The sequence below is a fragment of the Culex pipiens genome, chromosome 2, assembly GCF_016801865.2.
Source record: "Culex pipiens pallens isolate TS chromosome 2, TS_CPP_V2, whole genome shotgun sequence".
In the NCBI taxonomy this organism is placed as follows: domain Eukaryota; kingdom Metazoa; phylum Arthropoda; class Insecta; order Diptera; family Culicidae; genus Culex; species Culex pipiens.
The window spans coordinates 18,958,971-18,979,353 of record NC_068938.1 but is presented as its reverse complement, the minus strand read 5'-3'; the positions used below and the strand labels follow the sequence as shown (position 1 = coordinate 18,979,353).

At 36.3% G+C, this 20,383-nt stretch overlaps 1 protein-coding gene across 3 annotated transcripts in view; it reads right to left on the bottom strand.

Moving 5' to 3' along the window:
* Positions 1-20,383, bottom strand: part of LOC120432464 (protein Shroom) — a 371,160-nt gene that overhangs the window by 3,591 nt on the left and 347,186 nt on the right. For 2 of the 3 annotated variants that reach the window (XM_039597692.2, XM_039597694.2), the window contains 3 exons: positions 13,958-15,435; positions 10,386-10,506; positions 10,180-10,309 (listed from right to left, as the gene is read on the bottom strand). In XM_039597692.2, coding sequence (XP_039453626.1) covers positions 10,180-10,309; positions 10,386-10,506; positions 13,958-15,435 — 1,729 coding nt within the window. The remainder of the gene's footprint in view (positions 1-10,179; positions 10,310-10,385; positions 10,507-13,957; positions 15,436-20,383) is intronic. The other variant, XM_039597693.2, reaches the window with a different exon arrangement.

Sequence of the window (20,383 nt, the reverse complement as noted above, 5' to 3'; positions counted from 1 at the left end):
TGTTTAAAAAAAAAAAAAATTCAATGGAATTAGAAGTGCAATCAAGTGAAAACAATTTAACCCACATTTTCCTACATTTATAATCATTTTTAGGATAATTGAGCTTGTTTAAAAATGAAGGTTTTCTTTAGCTTGAAAAACAACTGTACCGGTGTGTAATGCATTTTACAATACTTTTTTCGATTAAATGTTATTCCTTGGATTGCAATTTCGTTTTTTTGTAATCCTTTAACATTTTTTTTTAACAAAATTCTACATTTTAAACAATATATCCAGAATATTAGAAATTTTGACATATAGTCTGAGTTCAAAATTTCGTGAGAAACCCTTGCAGTGTCGAAAAATGAGGGTTCCCGACATTAACGGTGGTTGAATAAATAACGTAATAACAAAAATATTAGCATCAGCTTAGTTTGAGGGCATTTGTTCAATTGTAATGAACTTCTAAATTTATTATTTTTAATATACGTGCTGTTGAGAAGGATTTGTTGCCGCCAATTAAGCAGAAACGCCGCAGTTTTGTGGTTATCAGCTAAAAGCTACAAACATTTATTAGCATGTATTTTAAGTATAAATTAATGATCTTACAATCGGTTGTCCTGGTCCAACAATATCCCACCAAAATCGTCAAATTGCCAGATTGTGTTCCTTCATGTACTTGTTGTTTCCTTACGCGCGAAAATAGCAAGCAAATTTAATAAAATGCTGGTTTCCCTCTAATTCGTTCTGTCGCACAGAACAACAACCGTCAAGACTAGCAATTGTTAAGTAAATCACGGACAATAACCTCACACACACGAGGGGTGTTTTTAGCACATCTTCGCAAAGTGGAATCGGCACTTCTCGTCGCAACACGTGCAAAATTATTTATTCGGGGAAATGCTAACTAATGCTTAAATTATTACGAAAAAAAAACGAATACAATACTTTAGGCAAACGATTTGTTTATTCGTTTAAAATACACAAGGGTAAATAAATTTTTTTTTTGCATAAAATTTTGCAATGACCTAACTGTTAACATCCGCAAAAATTACAGATTTGATCAAATTGAGTTCTGAAAAGTTCTACGATCATCTAGACATCCTAACAAATCACTGGAAAAAAGAATCGTCTTGATTGGTTGAGTTAGGCCCGAGAACCAGCGAGTTGAAGTTACCATTCCAACTTTTTTGGAGCCTTGGGAGTTGGAATGTTAAGAAGTTTTGTTTTTCATTAATTCAGTGATATTTTGCAAAGTTGTGACGGTAGTATAACTTTATTATAAAATTAGTATCAGCCTTATGCAATTTGGAAAAAATAATCACTCAAGTTTGCGATCCTTCGCATTGCCTTCGCCTTCAAAATATCCAACTTAGATGATTATGATTGCACTATTACAGAACCGGATCGAATTAACAATTACACAACAGCAATCTTCCATCTCATCATAAATGAGTCACTTTCTTGTAGCAGGCAGCAGCAGCGGACGGCACAAGTCTTAAAAACCGAAAGTATTTTACGCGCTGAAGGTAAAACCAACCTCAAATACTGAAACACACTTCAGCACCAATTGTTAAAAATTTTGCATGCCAAATCGCTCGAGTACACACCCACTCTCTCTTCTTCGTCTTTTTTTTTCTAAATTGACCACCCCAAACTAAAATACTCAAAACAAAAACTGAATGAAATGTTTTACCAGCTGATCTCTTCTCGTCGTGCAAATTCCCTTCGCCGACGACGTCGTCGTCTTTTGTTGTTGTGGATGCTGTTTATGCCACTTTTCTCTTTCTCTCTTCTGCTGCTGCTGCTGATTTGGCACTATTATTGTCGCCGGCAGATCGCGACTGATCTTTGCCATCGCGAGAAAAATTTGCAAACACACACACACGCGCACACTCACTTACTCACACACTAATGAATATTAAATAGTGGAGAAAAAGAATGGGGAAAAAACAAAGTAACCACTTCCTCACTGAGAGTGACGCGAAAAAACGCGACCACCTTCATCACGTGCCGACGGTTGGAGCAAAACTGAGAGACGTCGTCGCGACGCTGCCTCGTCAAAGAGGGCCATGCCATGTTGATGGTGCAGATGCAGAGAGACGAGAGAGACAAATCCCTTCTCACGTGTGTTTGGGATGTTTATGGGAAGAATTTGATGTTGGTGGCGATTTCAACGATGGTGTGAGCAGAAAACTTTTGATATTTTTAAAAGTATTTTTTTGTGGGTTTGCAGACATTATTCTACAATCTTTTTGGTTTAAATTGAATTATTTATGACAAAAAAATAACAATGCCAGCAGTCGTTGATAATTTAATAAAATGCCTTTAGAGGGTATTGAAGCTTTGATTAAAAAAATCAAAAACAGCAAATTGGTAGAAAAATTCTGGTGTGAAATATGGTTAATATTAAACGTACATTAAATATGTCATAGATTTCCGGTCTTCAAAATCTGATGAGTAATTAAGAAAAAATAATTGAAAAAATATTACAAGAAATATTTTTTTAAACTGATAGTGATTAAAAAGGTGATTATTCTAAGTTTTTTTTTAATTCATTTGTTTATTTTGAAATGGATTCGTACTCCAAATTAGTCAATTTACAAACATTTACTTTATTATTTCAAGTGACTTAAAATGTATTTAAAATGATTTTGAATTTAGGACTAGAGGGCAAGGAGCGCGAATTCACAGGAAATATTTCCGAAGAATTTCATGGGGATTTAATTAGAGATTCCCGAAAATTGGAAACTTGCAAAAAAATTTAAGTATGAAAATTAATGTCTTGGATGTACTGAGGATGTATCACTATTTTCCTTAAATTGTTTATTTTTAAGATATGATCCACATAAATAAAACAAAATTTTCTCTTGAATAATTCAATATATCGATAATTATAGCTTGACTGTAGTATTGCGGAAACATTTTTTATGAGTTCAATATCAGGATTGTAATTATTTTAGCGAATTTAAATTTTTAATGTCTGGGAATATGAATGGATTTGTTTTGTCTGAAAAACGTGTAATATTGCCTGAAAAAAGCGCATTTTTACATTTTTTTCATGTGAAATGTATTTATTCGACAAAATTGAGGTAAAATAATACCAAAAAACGTTACTTAATCCACCTTTAGGTGGTTGGTGCCTTCCTCACATTTATAAAGTCAATACATTCAGTACGAATAGCAACACGTTTAACAAATGAACTTTATTACTCATTTCTTTTGATAGCATTCACAGACCTTTTTTTTTTTTTTAAAACTTCATCATCCCGGTACGAGAATCGAACTCACGACCTCTGGATTGGAAACCCAGCACGCCGCTAGTCGAAACCCATCCCCTACCGGTCAGTACTCCCAGTGAGCATATTTACTCCTTTAAGGGATCTGACTTTGCCGAGCCAGACAGGAATCGAACCCATCACCTTCCGCTTACAAGGCGAAACCCGTAACCTCACGGCCACGGAAGCTCGGCAAATATTTCTTAAATATTTCTGGCTCATCGGCAAGGTCTGGTAAAAAACCTATCCAACGATAGTTCGCATGGATGATTCAGGCAATATTTCTATCACAATATCTGAAATCCGGCCTCCAAAAAGTGTTTAAATAATACTTAGGTGCTGATAACACTTGATAGGGTTGTCAGATCCTTGATGTGTTAGGCTCATTTGAAAGGTCTTTCGATTATCTATCTAACGATGGGTTGCATGATGGACCCGGACATCATTTTCATTGAAATATCTGAGATCCAGCCTCCAAAAAGTGTATAAATAACACTTAAGTGCTGATAACTTTTGATAGGGTTGTCAGATCTTCAATGTTTTGGACTTATTGGAAAGGTCTTTTAAATACCTTTCTGAAAATGTATAACATGATAGGTTTTCTTTCAAAAACCACCCTTTTTACAATCTTCCGGACATTCGCCAAAATCGTTTTTTAGCATAACTTTTGAAGTACTTAACTAAACTTGCTGATTTTAAATAGAGACCTATGGGACCCCAAGACGGATCGAATGAGACTAATACGGTCAAGATCCGTTCATCCAGTCTGAAGATAATCGAGTGACAATTTTTTTGTCCACCCACCTACACACATCCACACAGACATTTGCTCAGAACATGATTCTGAGTCGATATGTATACGTGAAGGTGGGTCTACTAGGTCAATCTAATAAGTTCATTTTTCGAGTGATTTTATAGCCTTTCCTCAGTAAGGTGAGGAAGGCAAAACCGTCCAGAACTCTTTTTTTAATTAAATATAAAAATATTTTTGTATTGCATGCAAGATAACTGTTTTCGTTCAAATGTATCAACATATTTTTCAGCAACAATTTATAAACTAGTTATAAATCTTATAAAAAGCAGCCAAATGTGTGTGAAAACTTAAAAAAAGCAAGTAAATTAAAACTGTCAAATATTTTTGAACTTTAAGTTTAACCATGACCAAAGTAATCACAACCCGCAAAGTGCTCCTCACGCAATCTGATAAAACCCCTCACGACACGCACTCACAAGATAGTGATCGCAAATGTTATTTGAACTAACAGCTCGTCGCGACGCCGATGTTGATCTTGCTTCCTGAAGATTACCACCAAAGTGGTTAGGTCAACAATAAGCTCGTAGCGGGGCTGAAAAAGCATGTTTGACGCGCAGTTTTGCGTGCTTGGACAAATATTTTGCAATCGTCTTCCCCGCCATCAGGTTGGAAGGTTGGTTTCAAGTTTTTGAGAATTTTGAGAAAGGCAAACATCAGCATCGCACACTCTACTGTGGACAGATGAGGTTTGTAGGGTGGTTCGATGATATTATTGAGACTCCTCGAACTTTTTTGAAACAAGTTAAGGAACGAAAAATGAAATTCTTGATTAACTTTTTTGTATTTTGACATAATGAATAGATTCTTAATTATCTCGACAAAACCACCCTAACTTCACGGTACCCTTCGAAAAAAAAACCGACGACATTACAAGCGCATTAGAGAGGCAAATTAAAATCGCGCTCGGTGATGTGCTCTTGATTTCCCACTCTATACTGTTGACGATCGACAGGTTGGCCGATCTCTTCACGTGGGACCGCCGCCTTGGCGAACGTGGTTTTCAGACGTGGTTTATTTGCGATATACTTGAGGCGTCGTGATTAAAAATAATTATCACTACTCTTTGGTGCTTGAGCACGGTCGGTTTTCACTTGGGCGATTTGAAGAATGTGCGATTCTTCACTGACTGGATGGATGCATGTGCAAAAGTCGTCTCTTTTTCGTCGACCAAGTTGATGTTGGTTTTGTGGGTTTGGAAGTGCGGTTGACTGCCTTCTTCTTCGTGGTCGGAATGTCGATTGCCAGTCGAGGGCCTTTTCCGCGTTTTGTGGCGATGAGTTTTTGAGGATGGCATTCGTCAATGAGACGAATAATTATTTGCTGGTTATTGGTGAGGATAAGCCTTCATCAAGCATGCAAGATTTCATTATTCCAACATTTTCAGAAAAACACAGCATAGTCAATTAAACCTAGTCAAAATGAAATTATATCGATTTAAAATATAAATTAAGCCGACACAAATTTTATTTTTTTTTGTATCACAAAAAAATAAGGGAGAAAAATATTACTAAAACCAACATTTCAATTGATACAACGTTCACAATGAATTGATAGATATCTAGAATACGTTGTGTAACGTTTCATTTTAAAATTTTAATCGAATGCGAACTTTTTAGTTTTTTTAATAAGATTTTTAGGACCACAAAGCATAGCATAGCATAGCATTGGTGTCTACCCGTAGCTGCTACTTAATAAGATATTTAGGACCACAAAGCTTAAAAAAAACTCAAGGGATCTTTAATTCTAACAAAAATGACAAATGTAGAAAGTTAAAATTTTTGAAATAAAAATTTGTTTCAAAATATTAAGAATCATGCAGAAATTAATAATGCAAAACAAAGTAATTGCGTGATTCTCACCAATTTTGCGTTTTTTCGAGATATAAAAATATGTTTTTTTTTTTATTTGGATGAAACTTTGTTCATGCACTTTGGGGTTTGTGACAAAAGAAGCTCCAAAAAATCCATAATATTTGACCTTTTCGAAATGTTGGTCTTGATTCCAAAATTTTGAAAATATTTTTTATCAATAAGATCAAAAAATTTCAGAAAGGTTTTCATTTTTTAGCATTGAAATAAGGACCATCCAAAGTAAAAAAAGTTGATTTTTGATTGGTTGAATATTACCTTTTTGCCTTCCTCACCTTACTGAGAAAGGCTATAAAATCACTCGGAAAATGAACTTTTTAATTAGACCTCCTAGACCTACCTTCATTTGTACATATCGACTCAGAATCGCCAGCTGAGCAAATGTCTGTGTGTTTGGCTGTATGTAGACATGTGTACCAAATCAATGTCACTGGAATATCTCGTCACAGGCTCAACCGATTTTGGCCGGAATGGTTTTAATCGATCCGTCTTAACGTCCCCTAAGTTGCTATTTAAATTCATGCAGTTTTATCATGTATTTAAAACGTTATGTTAAAAAAACTGTTTCATATAAAATTAAAATTATGGCAAAAAGGGTGGTTTTTTCATGAAACCCTCACATATTATATATTTTTAGAAAGTATATGAGAAGACCTTTTAGGTGGAGTAAGAATTTCCAAGATCTGACTTACCTATCTTAAATTACAAGCAGTTTAAAAAATGGTCTGAATTCACATAACCTCAACTGGTCGGGTCTGATCGCCATGAAAAAGCCGTTTCTGTATAATCTTGACAAAAAGTCTGTAGGTAGTAGAGTGTAACAAAAATGACTTTTTGGCGGGCATTCAAGGGTTTGTTCCGGTGGGCATACTGAGCCCAAATCCAAAATATGAGCTTGATTGGACGTAACAGGAGCTGGCGCTCCGCCCTTCAATTTTAAATGGGATTTAATCCGTAAAAATGGATTTTTTCAAAAATGTCACTTTTTGAGGCATTTTGGCGACTGAAGCGTTTATTTTCATCATCATTGGCCTGTAGGCGAGATCCTTGCGCATCTTTTGGTATATATAACATTGAAATTTGGAGCACCGTAGAGCTCGGTACAGATCTTCAAAGTTTGGCATTTTTTCGAAAAATCGGCCCCGGCAAAATCAAATGGCGTCTAGGGCGTCGCGAGGCGCGACGCATATCTTTTTTGCCGGGGCCGATTTTTCGAAAAAATGCCAAACTTTGAAGGTCTGTACCGAGCTCCAGGGTGCTCCAAATTTCAATGTTATATATACCAAAAGATGCGCAAGGATCTGGCTTACACGCCAATGATGTTGAAAATAAACACTTCAGTCGCCAAAATGCCTCAAAAAGTGACATTTTTGAAAAAATCCATTTTTACGGATTAAATCCCATTTAAAATTGAAGGGTGGAGCGCCAGCTCCTGTTACGTCCAATCAAGCTCATATTTTGGATTTGGGCTTAGTATGCCCACCGGAACAAACCCTTGAATGCCCACCAAAAAGTCATTTTTGTTACATCCTAGTAGGTAGTCTGTTTTTTTACTCATCACTTATTTTTATTAGGAACTTTTAGGTGCTGCGAACGTTAGGGGAGATCTATAAACATGTGGACACTTTAGGGGGGTTGGAATCACTTTAAATGAGAGGAAGGCACCAACCACCTAAAGGTGGATTAAATAACGTTTTTGTGAATAAATTTACCTATAAAATGTGTAAAAATGTGATCCTGATGAAAATTCATCAGAAACTGATGTTTCTGAATAAGACTTAAAAAACTTCAATTTTCTTGTTTTTTTTCTTTTATCGCAGTATTGTAGCAACCAGAGGTCCAATCTTCAATGTCTTTTAGGCAATTTTATTGGAAATTTTCTCAAATATTGAAAACAAATATTTTCAGGAGTGGACAATATTTTTAAAATATCGAAAAACTGGAATTTTCTGGTCAAATTAAACTTTGTGGATGTGGATGCACTTTAAAAAATAACTTTTCTTTTGAGAATTTAAAACGGAAGTTAAAAAAAAAGTTCGAGTAACATTTATATTTTTTTAGAAACCATTTTTTTTAAAATTATAACTCGGCGGCAAATTTTTTAATATGGCACAAAAGCTGCGGATTTTTGTCCACTGAAAAATGGCTAAAAAGATAAAAAAAATTAAAACATGAATTTTGGGAATTTGAGTTTTGCGCATTAATTTATTTTCTGAATAGTCCTTATCACTTTGCCGAAGACACCAAGCCGATAACAAAATTCTTCATTCCTTAAATTTCCTTCCTATTTACGTACCATTTTTGTACGGATAGCTGCAAAAATTGTTTGCACCAATTAAAAAAAAACAATAAAATCCATTTGGGTAATTCTCTACCAACTCACACGAAATCGGGAAAAGTTGCCCCGACCCCTCTTCGATTTGCGTGAAACTTTGTCCTAAGGGGTAACTTTTGTCCCTGATCACGAATCCGAGGTCCGTTTTTTGATATCTCGTGACGGAGGGGCGGTACGACCCCTTCCATTTTTGAACATGCGAAAAAAGAGGTGTTTTTCAAAAATTTGCAGCCTGAAACGGTGATGAGATAGAAATTTGGTGTCAAAGGGACTTTTATGTAAAATTAGACGCCCGATTTGATGGCGTACTCAGAATTCCGAAAAAACGTATTTTTCATCGAAAAAAACACTAAAAAAGTTTTAAAAATTCTCCCATTTTCCGTTACTCGACTGTAAAAAATTTTGGAACATGTCATTTTATGGGAAATTTAATGTACTTTTCGAATCTACATTGTCCCAGAAGGGTCATTTTTTCATTTAGAACAAAATTTTTCATTTTAAAATTTCGTGTTTTTTCTAACTTTGCAGGGTTATTTTTTAGAGTGTAACAATGTTCTACAAAGTTGTAGAGCAGACAATTACAAAATTTTTAATATATATACATAAGGGGTTTGCTTATAAACATCACAAGTTATCGCGATTTTACGAAAAAAAGTTTTGAAAAAGTTACTTTTTGCGTTTCTCTTTGTTTCGTCGTCCGTGTCTGTCGCGGGTGACCATGAACGGCCATGATCGATGACGACCAACTTTTTTAAAACTTTTTTTCGTAAAATCGTGATAACTTGTGATGTTTATAAGCAAAACCCTTATGTATATATATTAAAAATTTTGTAATTGTCTGCTCTACAACTTTGTAGAACATTGATACACTCTAAAAAATAACCCTGCAAAGTTAGAAAAAACACGAAATTTTAAAATGAAAAATTTTGTTCTAAATGAAAAAATGACCCTTCTGGGACAATGTAGATTCGAAAAGTACATTAAATTTCCCATAAAATGACATGTTCCAAAATTTTTTACAGTCGAGTAACGGAAAATGGGAGAATTTTTAAAACTTTTTTAGTGTTTTTTTCGATGAAAAATACGTTTTTTCGGAATTCTGAGTACGCCATCAAATCGGGCGTCTAATTTTACATAAAAGTCCCTTTGACACCAAATTTCTATCTCATCACCGTTTCAGGCTGCAAATTATTGAAAAACACCTCTTTTTTCGCATGTTCAAAAATGGAAGGGGTCGTACCGCCCCTCCGTCACGAGATATCAAAAAACGGACCTCGGATTCGTGATCAGGGACAAAAGTTACCCCTTAGGACAAAGTTTCACGCAAATCGAAGAGGGGTCGGGGCAACTGCTGTGTGAGTTGGCGGAGAATTACCCATTTCCGGATTTGGTGGCAAATTGCTCAAAAAGTAGTCTGTTCAAAAAAGTTAAAAAAAATGTAGGAAGTTTCTACAGATTTATAAAAATATTTTTTTTGTGATTTTTCTTTATGAAGTGATTTTAGATTACAAAAAATGTATATTTTTCCAAAAAATATGTATAAAAAGCTTGATTTCAATTTTTTTAAAATGCATCGTACTCCAATACAGTTGTCTTGCAATGTTTTTTACTTTAATTTTTTTGCGAACAGATAAACTTTTCGACATTAACCTATGAATTATATTTTCAACGGTCTAACATCTAATAATAAACAGTTTTTGAAATGTTGTTATTAATTGATCAGCCTAGTTTGTAAATTGTTGTGAATTCTGTTCAAGACGAAGAACTCATGTTTAAATATCCGAAGTTCTGCTAAATTCTGAGAAAAGTACTAAATTACGCCAACATTGACCAACTAAATCCATCTTCTTTAGAACAATATCTGTGCCCAAGGCTTGGGCCCCAATCCCAAACTCCCTCACTTACCTTCTTCTTGGTCAGATCACAGCAGTCGCCGTTAATCAGCGTCATCTCGCGGCTGTAGCGCGTCATCAGTTTGGCCTTCGGTTCCGACACTTGGAAGTAGGTGGAACTGGTGGTCAGAATGTCCAGTGGGCTATTCAGTACGAAAAAATAAAGATCAAAACTTAGCAAATGACAACAATCGTAGCAGCAGCAGCGACTAAAATTACCTCTTTTGCGGGCTGGCTTCCGGCGTCGCCGTCGAGGCATCCTTCTTCATCGGTCGGGGCGCTATTTGGATGTTGAACAGGTCAGAAACATAGTCGGAGGACGATTTGAACGTTTTGGGAGCTGTGTCGCGAGCGAGCGATGTAGTAGGCGGGGCGAGAGTACACACACAATAAAGGTTAGCAAAACTGAGCAAAACAAAGCAATTTTGGGGGAGCGAGGTAGGTGGTGGTAGGAGGTTGAGGTGTGTGTTTGTTTTTTGCTATTTTTGGCTGGAACACGTGCACGTCATGGCACGCTGCTAGACACAACAATAAAAAACTACGTAAATTTGACCTAATAATAATTACACGGTATGTGTGTGGAACGTACTCGAATGCATTTTCTGGCAGAGCTACTTTAGCTATTTTAATAGAGACTAGTAATTATCTTGTTTTTGGTTGATGGATTATGAAGGTTTTTTTTTCAGTCAGTCAGTCAGTCAGTCAGTCAATGGTGCAATAACTTTCACGTGCAGAGGAGATTTGCCGAAGAGTTTGATGCAAAATTGTTTTGGATCAGGAAGGTCGTCACGGAGCCGTTTTTTTCGAGCATGGAGCGTGAGCATCGCAACACATCTTGCGATGGGAAGTGGATAATTAAAATTGAGTGAAAATTAATTCGTTTTATTAAAAGTGGAGCAAATTCAATTAATGGGTAGTGTTGGAGGAAAAGAAGAGAAGGGAAGTACGCAGCAGTTTAAAGTGAATGGTGCGAAAAATAAATCGGAACTGCTTGCCTGTTTCTTTCGTTGGTCGGACATGGAAATTGGACGGAGTTTTGAGTTTCCGATTTTGGGGTGTCGATTGGGTTGGATTTAAATGTGGCTGATTGAAAGATAACCTGAATTTATCGATGACTGGTGCAGGGCGCACACGTCAGAGGATGGAGAAATTTTTGGCGCAATTAAGGTTCGGTTGACCAATTATGTCCATTTCGGAGAGGTTTGATTGCTTGAGATTTATGACACCATTCCGTTATTACTCAATGATGAATCAAGCAAATTTTTTTTTGAGGAATGGTAAACAACACATATGAATTTTCCAAATTCCTGAAATTTAAATTTTTGATAACTATAATTTGCAACGTTTTATGATATCGTTGTCGTTGTTTATTTTTAAACAAAAAGAGGAAATTTATATATTTATATCAATTATGTGATACTTGCTGCTTAGAAATTTTAAAAAATAGTTTTTTTCGACCAAGGTCAATCGATTTGCCTGAGGTTAGGGCTAATCAAAGAAATGAAAATTAAAACATGTTTTTTTTTACAAATGAAAAAGCTCAAACGAGATTCATTTTTGTTAATCGATTTTTCGTTGTTTTTTTATGAAACTTTGTTCATCGTGCAAAATGGACTTAAGGACATTTTGCACTATAAATTACAAAAATGCTCTTTTTATCCGCTCAACATATAAACAAAATGAATAAAAAAGGAATAAGGTTCAATTTGTCCAATTTTAGTCTATTTTTTTATTTAAGGTGAAATTAAAAAAAAAAATCCAGGTATACTTGATTCTGTAATTGTCACTATCATTTAAAATAACCCAATAAGCATACACAGTAAAAAAATGTGTAAATGTGGAAGGTGTAATTTTGGATGGTTGAAAATCACCTCTTTTATGATGTAATTTTACCTCAATTTAGACTGAAAATGTGACATTAAACCAGAAAAGTGGTAAAATTGCACATCAGAGGTAAAATTACACATTTTTTCTGACATAAAGGATGTACCCCTTTTCAGATGTAATATAACCATCTTTTTTTTGCTGTGTACCTACAATACCTATAACAATGCCGAAGACGATTTTTGAATATTTTCATAGTAGTTTTGTATAAATTTGTATGAAGAAACCAATTATTCGGACATAAGGAATCGATGGACAAATTTTCACCCTTTAACATAATTTTAAAAACACGAACATAATTGGGAAAAGCTAGAGTTCTAGGGTAACAAAATAAAAGTTAATAATTTTGATTAAAAATAAAAACTGCTACCTGAAAATAATATAATACCCAGTAAAAAATTGTGTAAATTTGGAAGGTTGAATACCTTTAATATGATGTAATTCTACCTCGATTCATAGTGTAATGTAAAATTACCATGATTTTTTTTTCTGTGTACGTATTTGCATACACATTTTTCAAAAGACACCAAATCATAAAACTTAGTTATAATTAATGTCTTTTCTGCAACAGCGAAAGCACATAATTAATTTGAATAAGTTGAAATAAATCTGAAATTCTATTTTGAAAATAAAACAAAAATGTTAACAAAAATGGGAAAAGCAAAAATAATTTTCAATCTTTGCCAGAAACTTGTTTTGTCTGATAAAAAATAAGCAATTGGAATCAAAACTGAAAAAACACTTTTACATCAAAACGTTTACAACTGGGTCCTAAAATGAAACTTAGATTGCTTATATTATTGTTTACATCGATAAATCTTATTTTTCTGAGTACAATGACCCTTTGTACGATTACAAAGTGTTTAAAATGGATTTTTAAATCAATTTTGAAAAATTAACCTCGCGGTTCTTTTTGACAGAAAAGGTCCTACTTGACAGCTCTTTTCAAGGGGACCATAGTTGATCCATCGAAAAACTGTTGTCCTGTCAACTTTTTTTTTTTGCATTAAAATAACAAAAAGTGATCAGAAATGGTTTATAAACGTGTTTTTAATCGTTGTACATACAAATTTACTTACGGCTTTAGGACCCTATTTCGAAGATAATTTCAAAACATTATTATTTTCAAAAAACATAAATTATATACGAAAATATAGCACAAATCATTGGGGCCTCAAACGAAAAAAATTAAAGAGGGAATTCAAAACGATCAATCTGGCACCACTGTTTTAAAATGTATTCTGAAACTAGCAGCACTGCAAATGTCAAAGCATGTTCATTTCTCTGTCTCAGGTTTGGTTTGGCTAAACTTAGCATATAAAAACTAAACATAAGACAAAAACCTCTGCCAAAAGAAGGGCGCTCGTATGCGATTTTTCTCGTTAAGTTGTTTATGAACGGTCCTTAACAAATTTCAAACTAATTTTCGATGATAAGGGGGCCGTGCCATCCAGTTGTACCGCCGTAAACTTGTCATTTTGAGTCTCATTGATCGATTGGAATCATGATGCATGAGGTTTCACGTCTCTTTTTAGGGTCTCAATTATGATTCTTTAGAAAAAAAAAAACTAATAAGAAAAGCTTTAAATCACAAAACTTGTGTGCATCACGAAAACTAGCTTCAGTCTCTTCCATGAAACTCCGTGACTAAACCATGGCTAAGATATCATGCGGTCAATAAAGTGGGTTTCACTAGGGCTCTCATCTGGCCCGATCAGGGGTGCACCATATATCACCCCTCACAGCTAGCCTCCGTATAATTACTTTTTGTATTGCTTTCAAATAGGTCACGTAACTTTTCAAATGGTAGCATAACTGTTGATAGATTGATCGAGCTTTATCACACTAATTTTTATAGCAAAAACAAACAACCTCCTACAACAAACTCACTCGCAATCAGTACTCACCCAGTATGGTGTGCAGCTTGTCGGACGGCGACAGCTGCAGGATCAGATCGTGCGACAGCTTATCACAGTCAATTTCTTCGGGGTGCACCTTGCGCGGGGCCGCCGTACATGCCTTGCTGAAGAAGTTCTTGGTGCCGCAGTTGGCGGTCGGTGTGCTGGGCGGTGAGCGGGGCGATCCGGTGGGCGAACCGGGCGTTGAGGTCGCTACCGAGTGACGGGTTACGTTACCCTGGTCGAGGACGAGCTCGGAGATGCCGAGGGAGAGGGTTGCGGGTGGAGAGCGTGGGGAGCGGGGACTTGGGGAGGTGGACGCTGCTGCTTCCAGGTCGTCGTCGGTTTGCGAGGATGCTTCCGTTGTGGGGGCTGCGACGCGGAGGACGATCTCCGTTCGTTGGAGCTTGGGCGGCGAGGAGGGCCGCTCGTCCAGGGTAATCTCCTTGGTGACGCACTCTAGTACGGGGGTGGTGACGGTAGAATCGACGCCGATACTGCACGTGGTCTCCGACTGTTGGTGTTGGTGCTGGTTTGCTTCCGCACTGGTCGAGGTGCTGCTGCTACTGCTCGTCGGCCGATCTTCTTCCTCTTTGGGAGCCACCACCAACGTGGAGTCGTCCAATTCGGAGTATGGTGGTGGTGAAGACTGCTGCTGCTGCGGTTGTGTTGTGTTGTGGTAGTTTGATTCGGCAGGCTCAACGGTGCTTGTGCTGGTGTTGGCCGCCGTGCTCAGCTCAGAGTTATCGGCTTTTTCAGAAAATTCATTACAATTATTTACAGTTTGTTGGTTGGAGTTGGTGCTGCAGCTATTGCTGGCGCTGTGGTGCTGATTGAGATAATTGGTATTATTGATCGACTCGTTCGGCGCTGTTGGTAGTGGTGGAATCGGCGGCAGCCCAATCTGGGCCGGGCTCTGGCTCAGATACTTGGAGTCGAGAATTTGCGTCTTCTTCAGATCGAACGTCGACTGGGAGGTGTATTTGGGGCTGATTGCCTGCTGCTGCTGCTGATGGTTCGTGGGGCTTCCGGGCTGACTGGACGCGCCACCGGCCACTGTAGAATAGGCCGGCGGTGGGGTCACCGGCGAGGAGGCACTCGGAGGTGTGACCTGGTTTTGCTGGGGCTGCTGCGGCGTAAAATTAAACATCGACTTCAAGCTATTGGCGGAGATTATTGGCGCGCTGTGGGGAACCGTTTTCGGCGGTGGCAACTGCTTCCCCATCTTGCCATTGCTGCTGCTATTATTGTTGTTGTTGTTATTGTTGTTGTTCGAGTACAGCGAGTACTTGACCCCGGGCGGCAGCACGTCCGGCAGGTTGCACTTGGTCGGCGTCGCGATAATCTCCTCCGGGAAGACGTCGCTGTGGTGGTTGATGCTGTCCTCGTTGGACGTCAGCGTGAGCTTGTAGCTGCCGTGGTCCGGATCCGAGTGGAGCTTGTCCCGCGGTTGCTGGCGCGGCAGGTACGACGCCTTGGAGTTACTCCTGAAAGAAGACAAGAAAAATTACATTAATAACAAACAATTTAATCAGATTTGGGCGAAAAAAAGAGAGTTGGCCCAAGCGTAGCAAGTCTCGGGGGGCGCCTGACCTGAGAACCGAACTTGAGTCCGGCCTGGAAGACTGGTTGGTGATTAATAAATGGGGGGGCTCGTCGACGACGCGACGCGACGCGGACCCAGCGGTGCGATGACTCAGTTGGGTCTAGAGGTGTCTCGCTCTCTTGCGAGACGTTGGATTTCTTGGCTAGTTTTGTCTGGTTTGGTCGCTCTGCTGAATCATGTCATTTGCATTTTTGTTTTGGGAGCAGGAGATACGCTACGATACGGAATGTGCCCTTGGATTGGACTTGGAAGGTTTAGGTACACGAGTTTGTGCGTTAAACACGTTTCCAGTAGGTCAAGTTTGAAGATCGTTGTCTAATTGATTGATCTTTTGATTCAATATTAATTCTAAATTATTCATTAACATGTGTAAAGCAAAGTCACTTTAAACTAGAAAAATATGGTAAAACACATAAATGTATGGAACAATAATATTATATCTTTAATTTCAAAATAAAATCACTTACTTTTTTTACCATTTTGTTAAATTGATTCTAAACTGAATTATGCAACATTATATTAAAACAAAACTTAAATAATTTTTATTTAAAATTAAGGAAACCAGATTATTGTTATAACTTTAAACCAATGTTTTGACATTTTTATTCAAAGTACTTTTATTATTCAAAATGTGATGAAATACGGTTTTTCATTTCTGAGCGTCTACAATTATCATGCCGAAAATCTCATCTCCAAAAGTGATAGAAAAAGAATGTTCATTCTAGCAATCACGAGATAAAAGAAGTGAACTCACAAGCTATAGTGTCGTAGTACAAGCATTATCAAATGATATTTTTTTTTCTATCACTCATTTTCAATACTGAAATAGATACATTTAAATAACAAAATTGGATATAACTTTGAATGTTTTTGTATTTTTTTTAAACTTGTGATGAGAAGCTGATTTTTTTCGAGTAAAAACTTAATTTGAAAAAATATTAAACGCATCTGTTTTTGATTGTAATGTAATCATATAAAATTTTTCAATGTAGTGTTATTGATTTATAATAAAGTTGCCTGATATGAAACTAGATGGAAAACAAATACAGTCCGTAGTCGAAAGAATCAATTATAAAAAAAAAAACAAAAAATTATTATTCGAAATCCAATTATCCGATGTTTCTACAGAGGTTCGGAAAATTGATTCATGAAAAAAATGTTATATTTACTGTCAGTCAAATTTGAGTTCAGCGCCCCCAAATTAGTTTGATTCGACCTGTTGGCTACATATTCAATTACAAAATAAATCATTAAAGTATACAAATTTCACCAATGTTGACCCGATTTTTTATAGAAACAAAAATGTTGTGCTTCGACTATGGGGCCATCCTGATAATACGCGGATTTTTTGTTGAAAATTGTATTGTAACTTTGCAGGGTAATTTTTTGTACAATGTTTGTGGCAAGGTTGCCAGGCTGCCAGATAAATATGAGAATGCCAGATTTTTCATGTGTCAGCCAGAATAAGGATTTACCCTTTTCTGTGCCAGATATTGACTGATTTTGCCAGATTTTTAACTTTATGCCAATATGTAAATTTCCTAAAAGAGTATACGTGGTTTATGGATGGTCCTTAACCATAACGATTTATTGCGATTTTTCGAAGAAAACAGTTTGCAATTTTCTACTTTTTAACGTTGTTGGTAAGTCATTTTCAATGTGTGAAAATTACTCTGTAAAGTTACTTAAGCATGAAATTTTCAAATGAACACTTTTAAACTAAATGAAAAAAAAAAAAAATCTTCTAAGTTATTGCTGATTCGAAAAGTACATTAAATTTCCCTTTTTATTCCTTGTGAGTTGGCGGAAAATTACCAAAATATTATAAAACTTCAATAAAATATGCAATAAATAAACATATGTTTTTTTTTGCACTAATTTTAAAACATTCAACTTAAGGGGTTACATACATGTAGAAAATCATATAATTTCATATTGCAGAAAATTTATTAAATCCATTTAAAAGATGATTTTCAATCACTCTTGAAAGTTTCATGATTTAACTCAGTTAGAAACGATTTAGGCTCAGAATTTTGCCATGCGCAAAGCGAATTGTCTAACTTTCTGAGCATTTTTCTCTGAACACCAAGTTGATTTACGGGTGCAACGATATCTCAAGATGGGACGGACCAAATAGGCTAAAATTTTGGGTGAAGGCTTTGAAATTGGAAGGATTTTGAAATTTTGAATTAAAAAAAATACAAAAATAAAAAAATGGCGATTTTTTTATATGAAAAGCAGAAAAATCATTTTAATTTTTTTTTAAATAAACTTTTTGAAAATCGGCCTTCGTCATGCACACGGGACTGGTTTAACGAGTTTTCACCAAAATTTTGAGCCGATTTGGTCGAAGCAGTCTTGAGATATCGGGGCACCCGTTTTTTGAAACTGCTAACTTCAAATAGCTATATCTCGGCAATGAAACAACCAAATGTCTTCAAATTTGTTTTGATAATACATGAGATGTATATTTTAATGTCCTGAAAAAAGATTTTGAAAAAAAAAATAAGTGGGTGCTCTAACCAACCACTAACATTTTTGTCGATTTACATGTATGTAACCCCTTAATAGAAAAAATAAGGTTGAGTTAAAACCATAAATAAAATAAAAATGTAAATGTAGATTCAATCAAAAACTAATATTTTAATGTCATACATTTTCTAAAAATCGAATTTTCAACTAAAATTATTGAAAATTTCTTGTTCAAATCGATAGTTGAATTTAATATGATTTGATTTTGTCTTCAAATCTAATAAATACATTAAAAAAATGTTTTTGAGCACCCCTACCTCATCCCTCGTGAAATTTTATTACATTCTGATTTGGGCGCTTTGATTGCGACAAGAAGAAGAAGAAACGCTCTCAAATTGTGCCTTTGCTTCCTTCCCCAAAACTGTTCCGACTTTCCACTTGTTGTTATGGTTTGTTGTCCGTCCACATTATATTGCTGTCCATCTGAAGCTTCTGCTCCATTTTGGGCTTCATTTTCTGCAACTTAAAACGTGCGTTAATGAATGATTTATCGGCTTCCCGTGCCGGGGGGGTACCTCAATGAGAGTTTAATGAAATTTAATTGTCTTGAGTAAATTTGTTAGGATTATTGCTCATTTCTGAAATTGGTGGTGTAGTAAAAAATAAAATTTCACAGGACAAAAATAATTTTCATTGAGTAGCCCCTCGATCCCTAACAATCTCCCTAAGGTGATTAAGAGGAAGCGCAGAAGGGAAACGCTGATCAACTGAACTGAATGAGAAAAAAAGAAGTTCGACCAAAACACGGTATGACGCATAGCTTAACGGACCAGAGTAGATTTTTTTTTGTGGTGGAGCGAACCTGCCGTGAATTAATCGTTTCAACTTGGACAGGTGAAATGAAAGCAACGAAACAGGAGAAGAAAGAGTTTACCCACCTGGAATGAGAAATTAATTCCCGATTGAGTTGTGGTTTTAAACTGTATGTTTTGGGGTTCGTTTAGTTTGGAATTCGAAATCGATGTTACACAACTCAGCGAGGAATAAATTTCCAACTCAAATGTTCGAGATTTGAACTGAACAACTGGAAGCACTGCCCAGCGCTAAGACGGTTGCCTACCGCAAGGCGTTTCACAGATTTCACAAGTTTGCTGCCTACCTTACGGCGCTTTCCCCGTTTGGCCCAATGAGTCATTTGCCCTAAAGACCACCTCGTCATAAGTTTGATAAACGGTTACGGGGTGCCCAAACCTAATTAACAATTCAAATCAGTTGTTTGTTTTATTATCTAGTTTTTTCCTCCCTTCTCTTTCTCGCCAATCGTTTCGCGAATATGTCATGAAAGAGAGTTTCGCGAAAGAGTCGAAACCAACTCGCGCCGCCGTAATAGTACAGCTTTGAGGCGGTTAACCAAAATTAAATAATGACTGACTGGGTGGTGTTTGTTTACGTTTTGAGACGGCTGCGGCGAACGGATAAATATCACTTTCTTATTTCGCTGAATTTGTGCGAAAACAGATGCTTTTTTTTGCTGGTCACGAGAAGGAGGGGGTGTTGAATCGAATTGATTGTTTGGCTCAGTGTTTGTGTGTGTGTGTTCGAGTGGCGGCATGTTTTTTTAATTACCGAATTGTGATCGATTATGGTGGGTTCGTTTGAGCTACCGGTTTTTGTTATTTGTTGTGTTTTTGGGGTGATGTGTGTCGCGACGCGGGGCTTTTTTAGCACGATGCAGCGTTCGTCTGAGGAATGTGGAAATTGTACAAATTTGGAAGTGCGAAACGTGGATGTTGTATTGGTGGAATTGACGCGACTAATGAGGGATTAGGGGCAATTTAAGTTTTAAAAGTAGGAAATTTATCTTTATTGTTATGCAGTCCAGACTCGACTATCCGAAGCCTCGATTACCCGAAGAATTGATTATCCGAAGTTTTGCCTGAAACTTTGGATAATCTAACAAAAAACCAAAATTTTAATTTTTGTATTTTTTTTCTTGTTTTTAACATTAAACTCGAGTTTAGATACCCCTTTTTTAGTCAAATAGAATGATTGATTGCCTTTTAAGTAAACAAATACATTCTTTCAATGTTTCATCACAGCCATTTTGGATTTAAAAATTCTTAATTACATACTTTAGAGTAGTTGAAAACCAAAAAGTAGGCAACAAAAAAAATGTTTGATTATCCAAAGTTTCGATTATCCCAAGTGCAATTTTACCAAGGCCCTCGATTAATCGAGTCAGGACTGTATTAGATTGGAATTAATTAATTAAGTTGAATATTATTATTCATAGGCAACAAATTAAATCGTGACAAGTGAAGGTATGACATATATTTTTTTACAAGTATTTTTTTTGA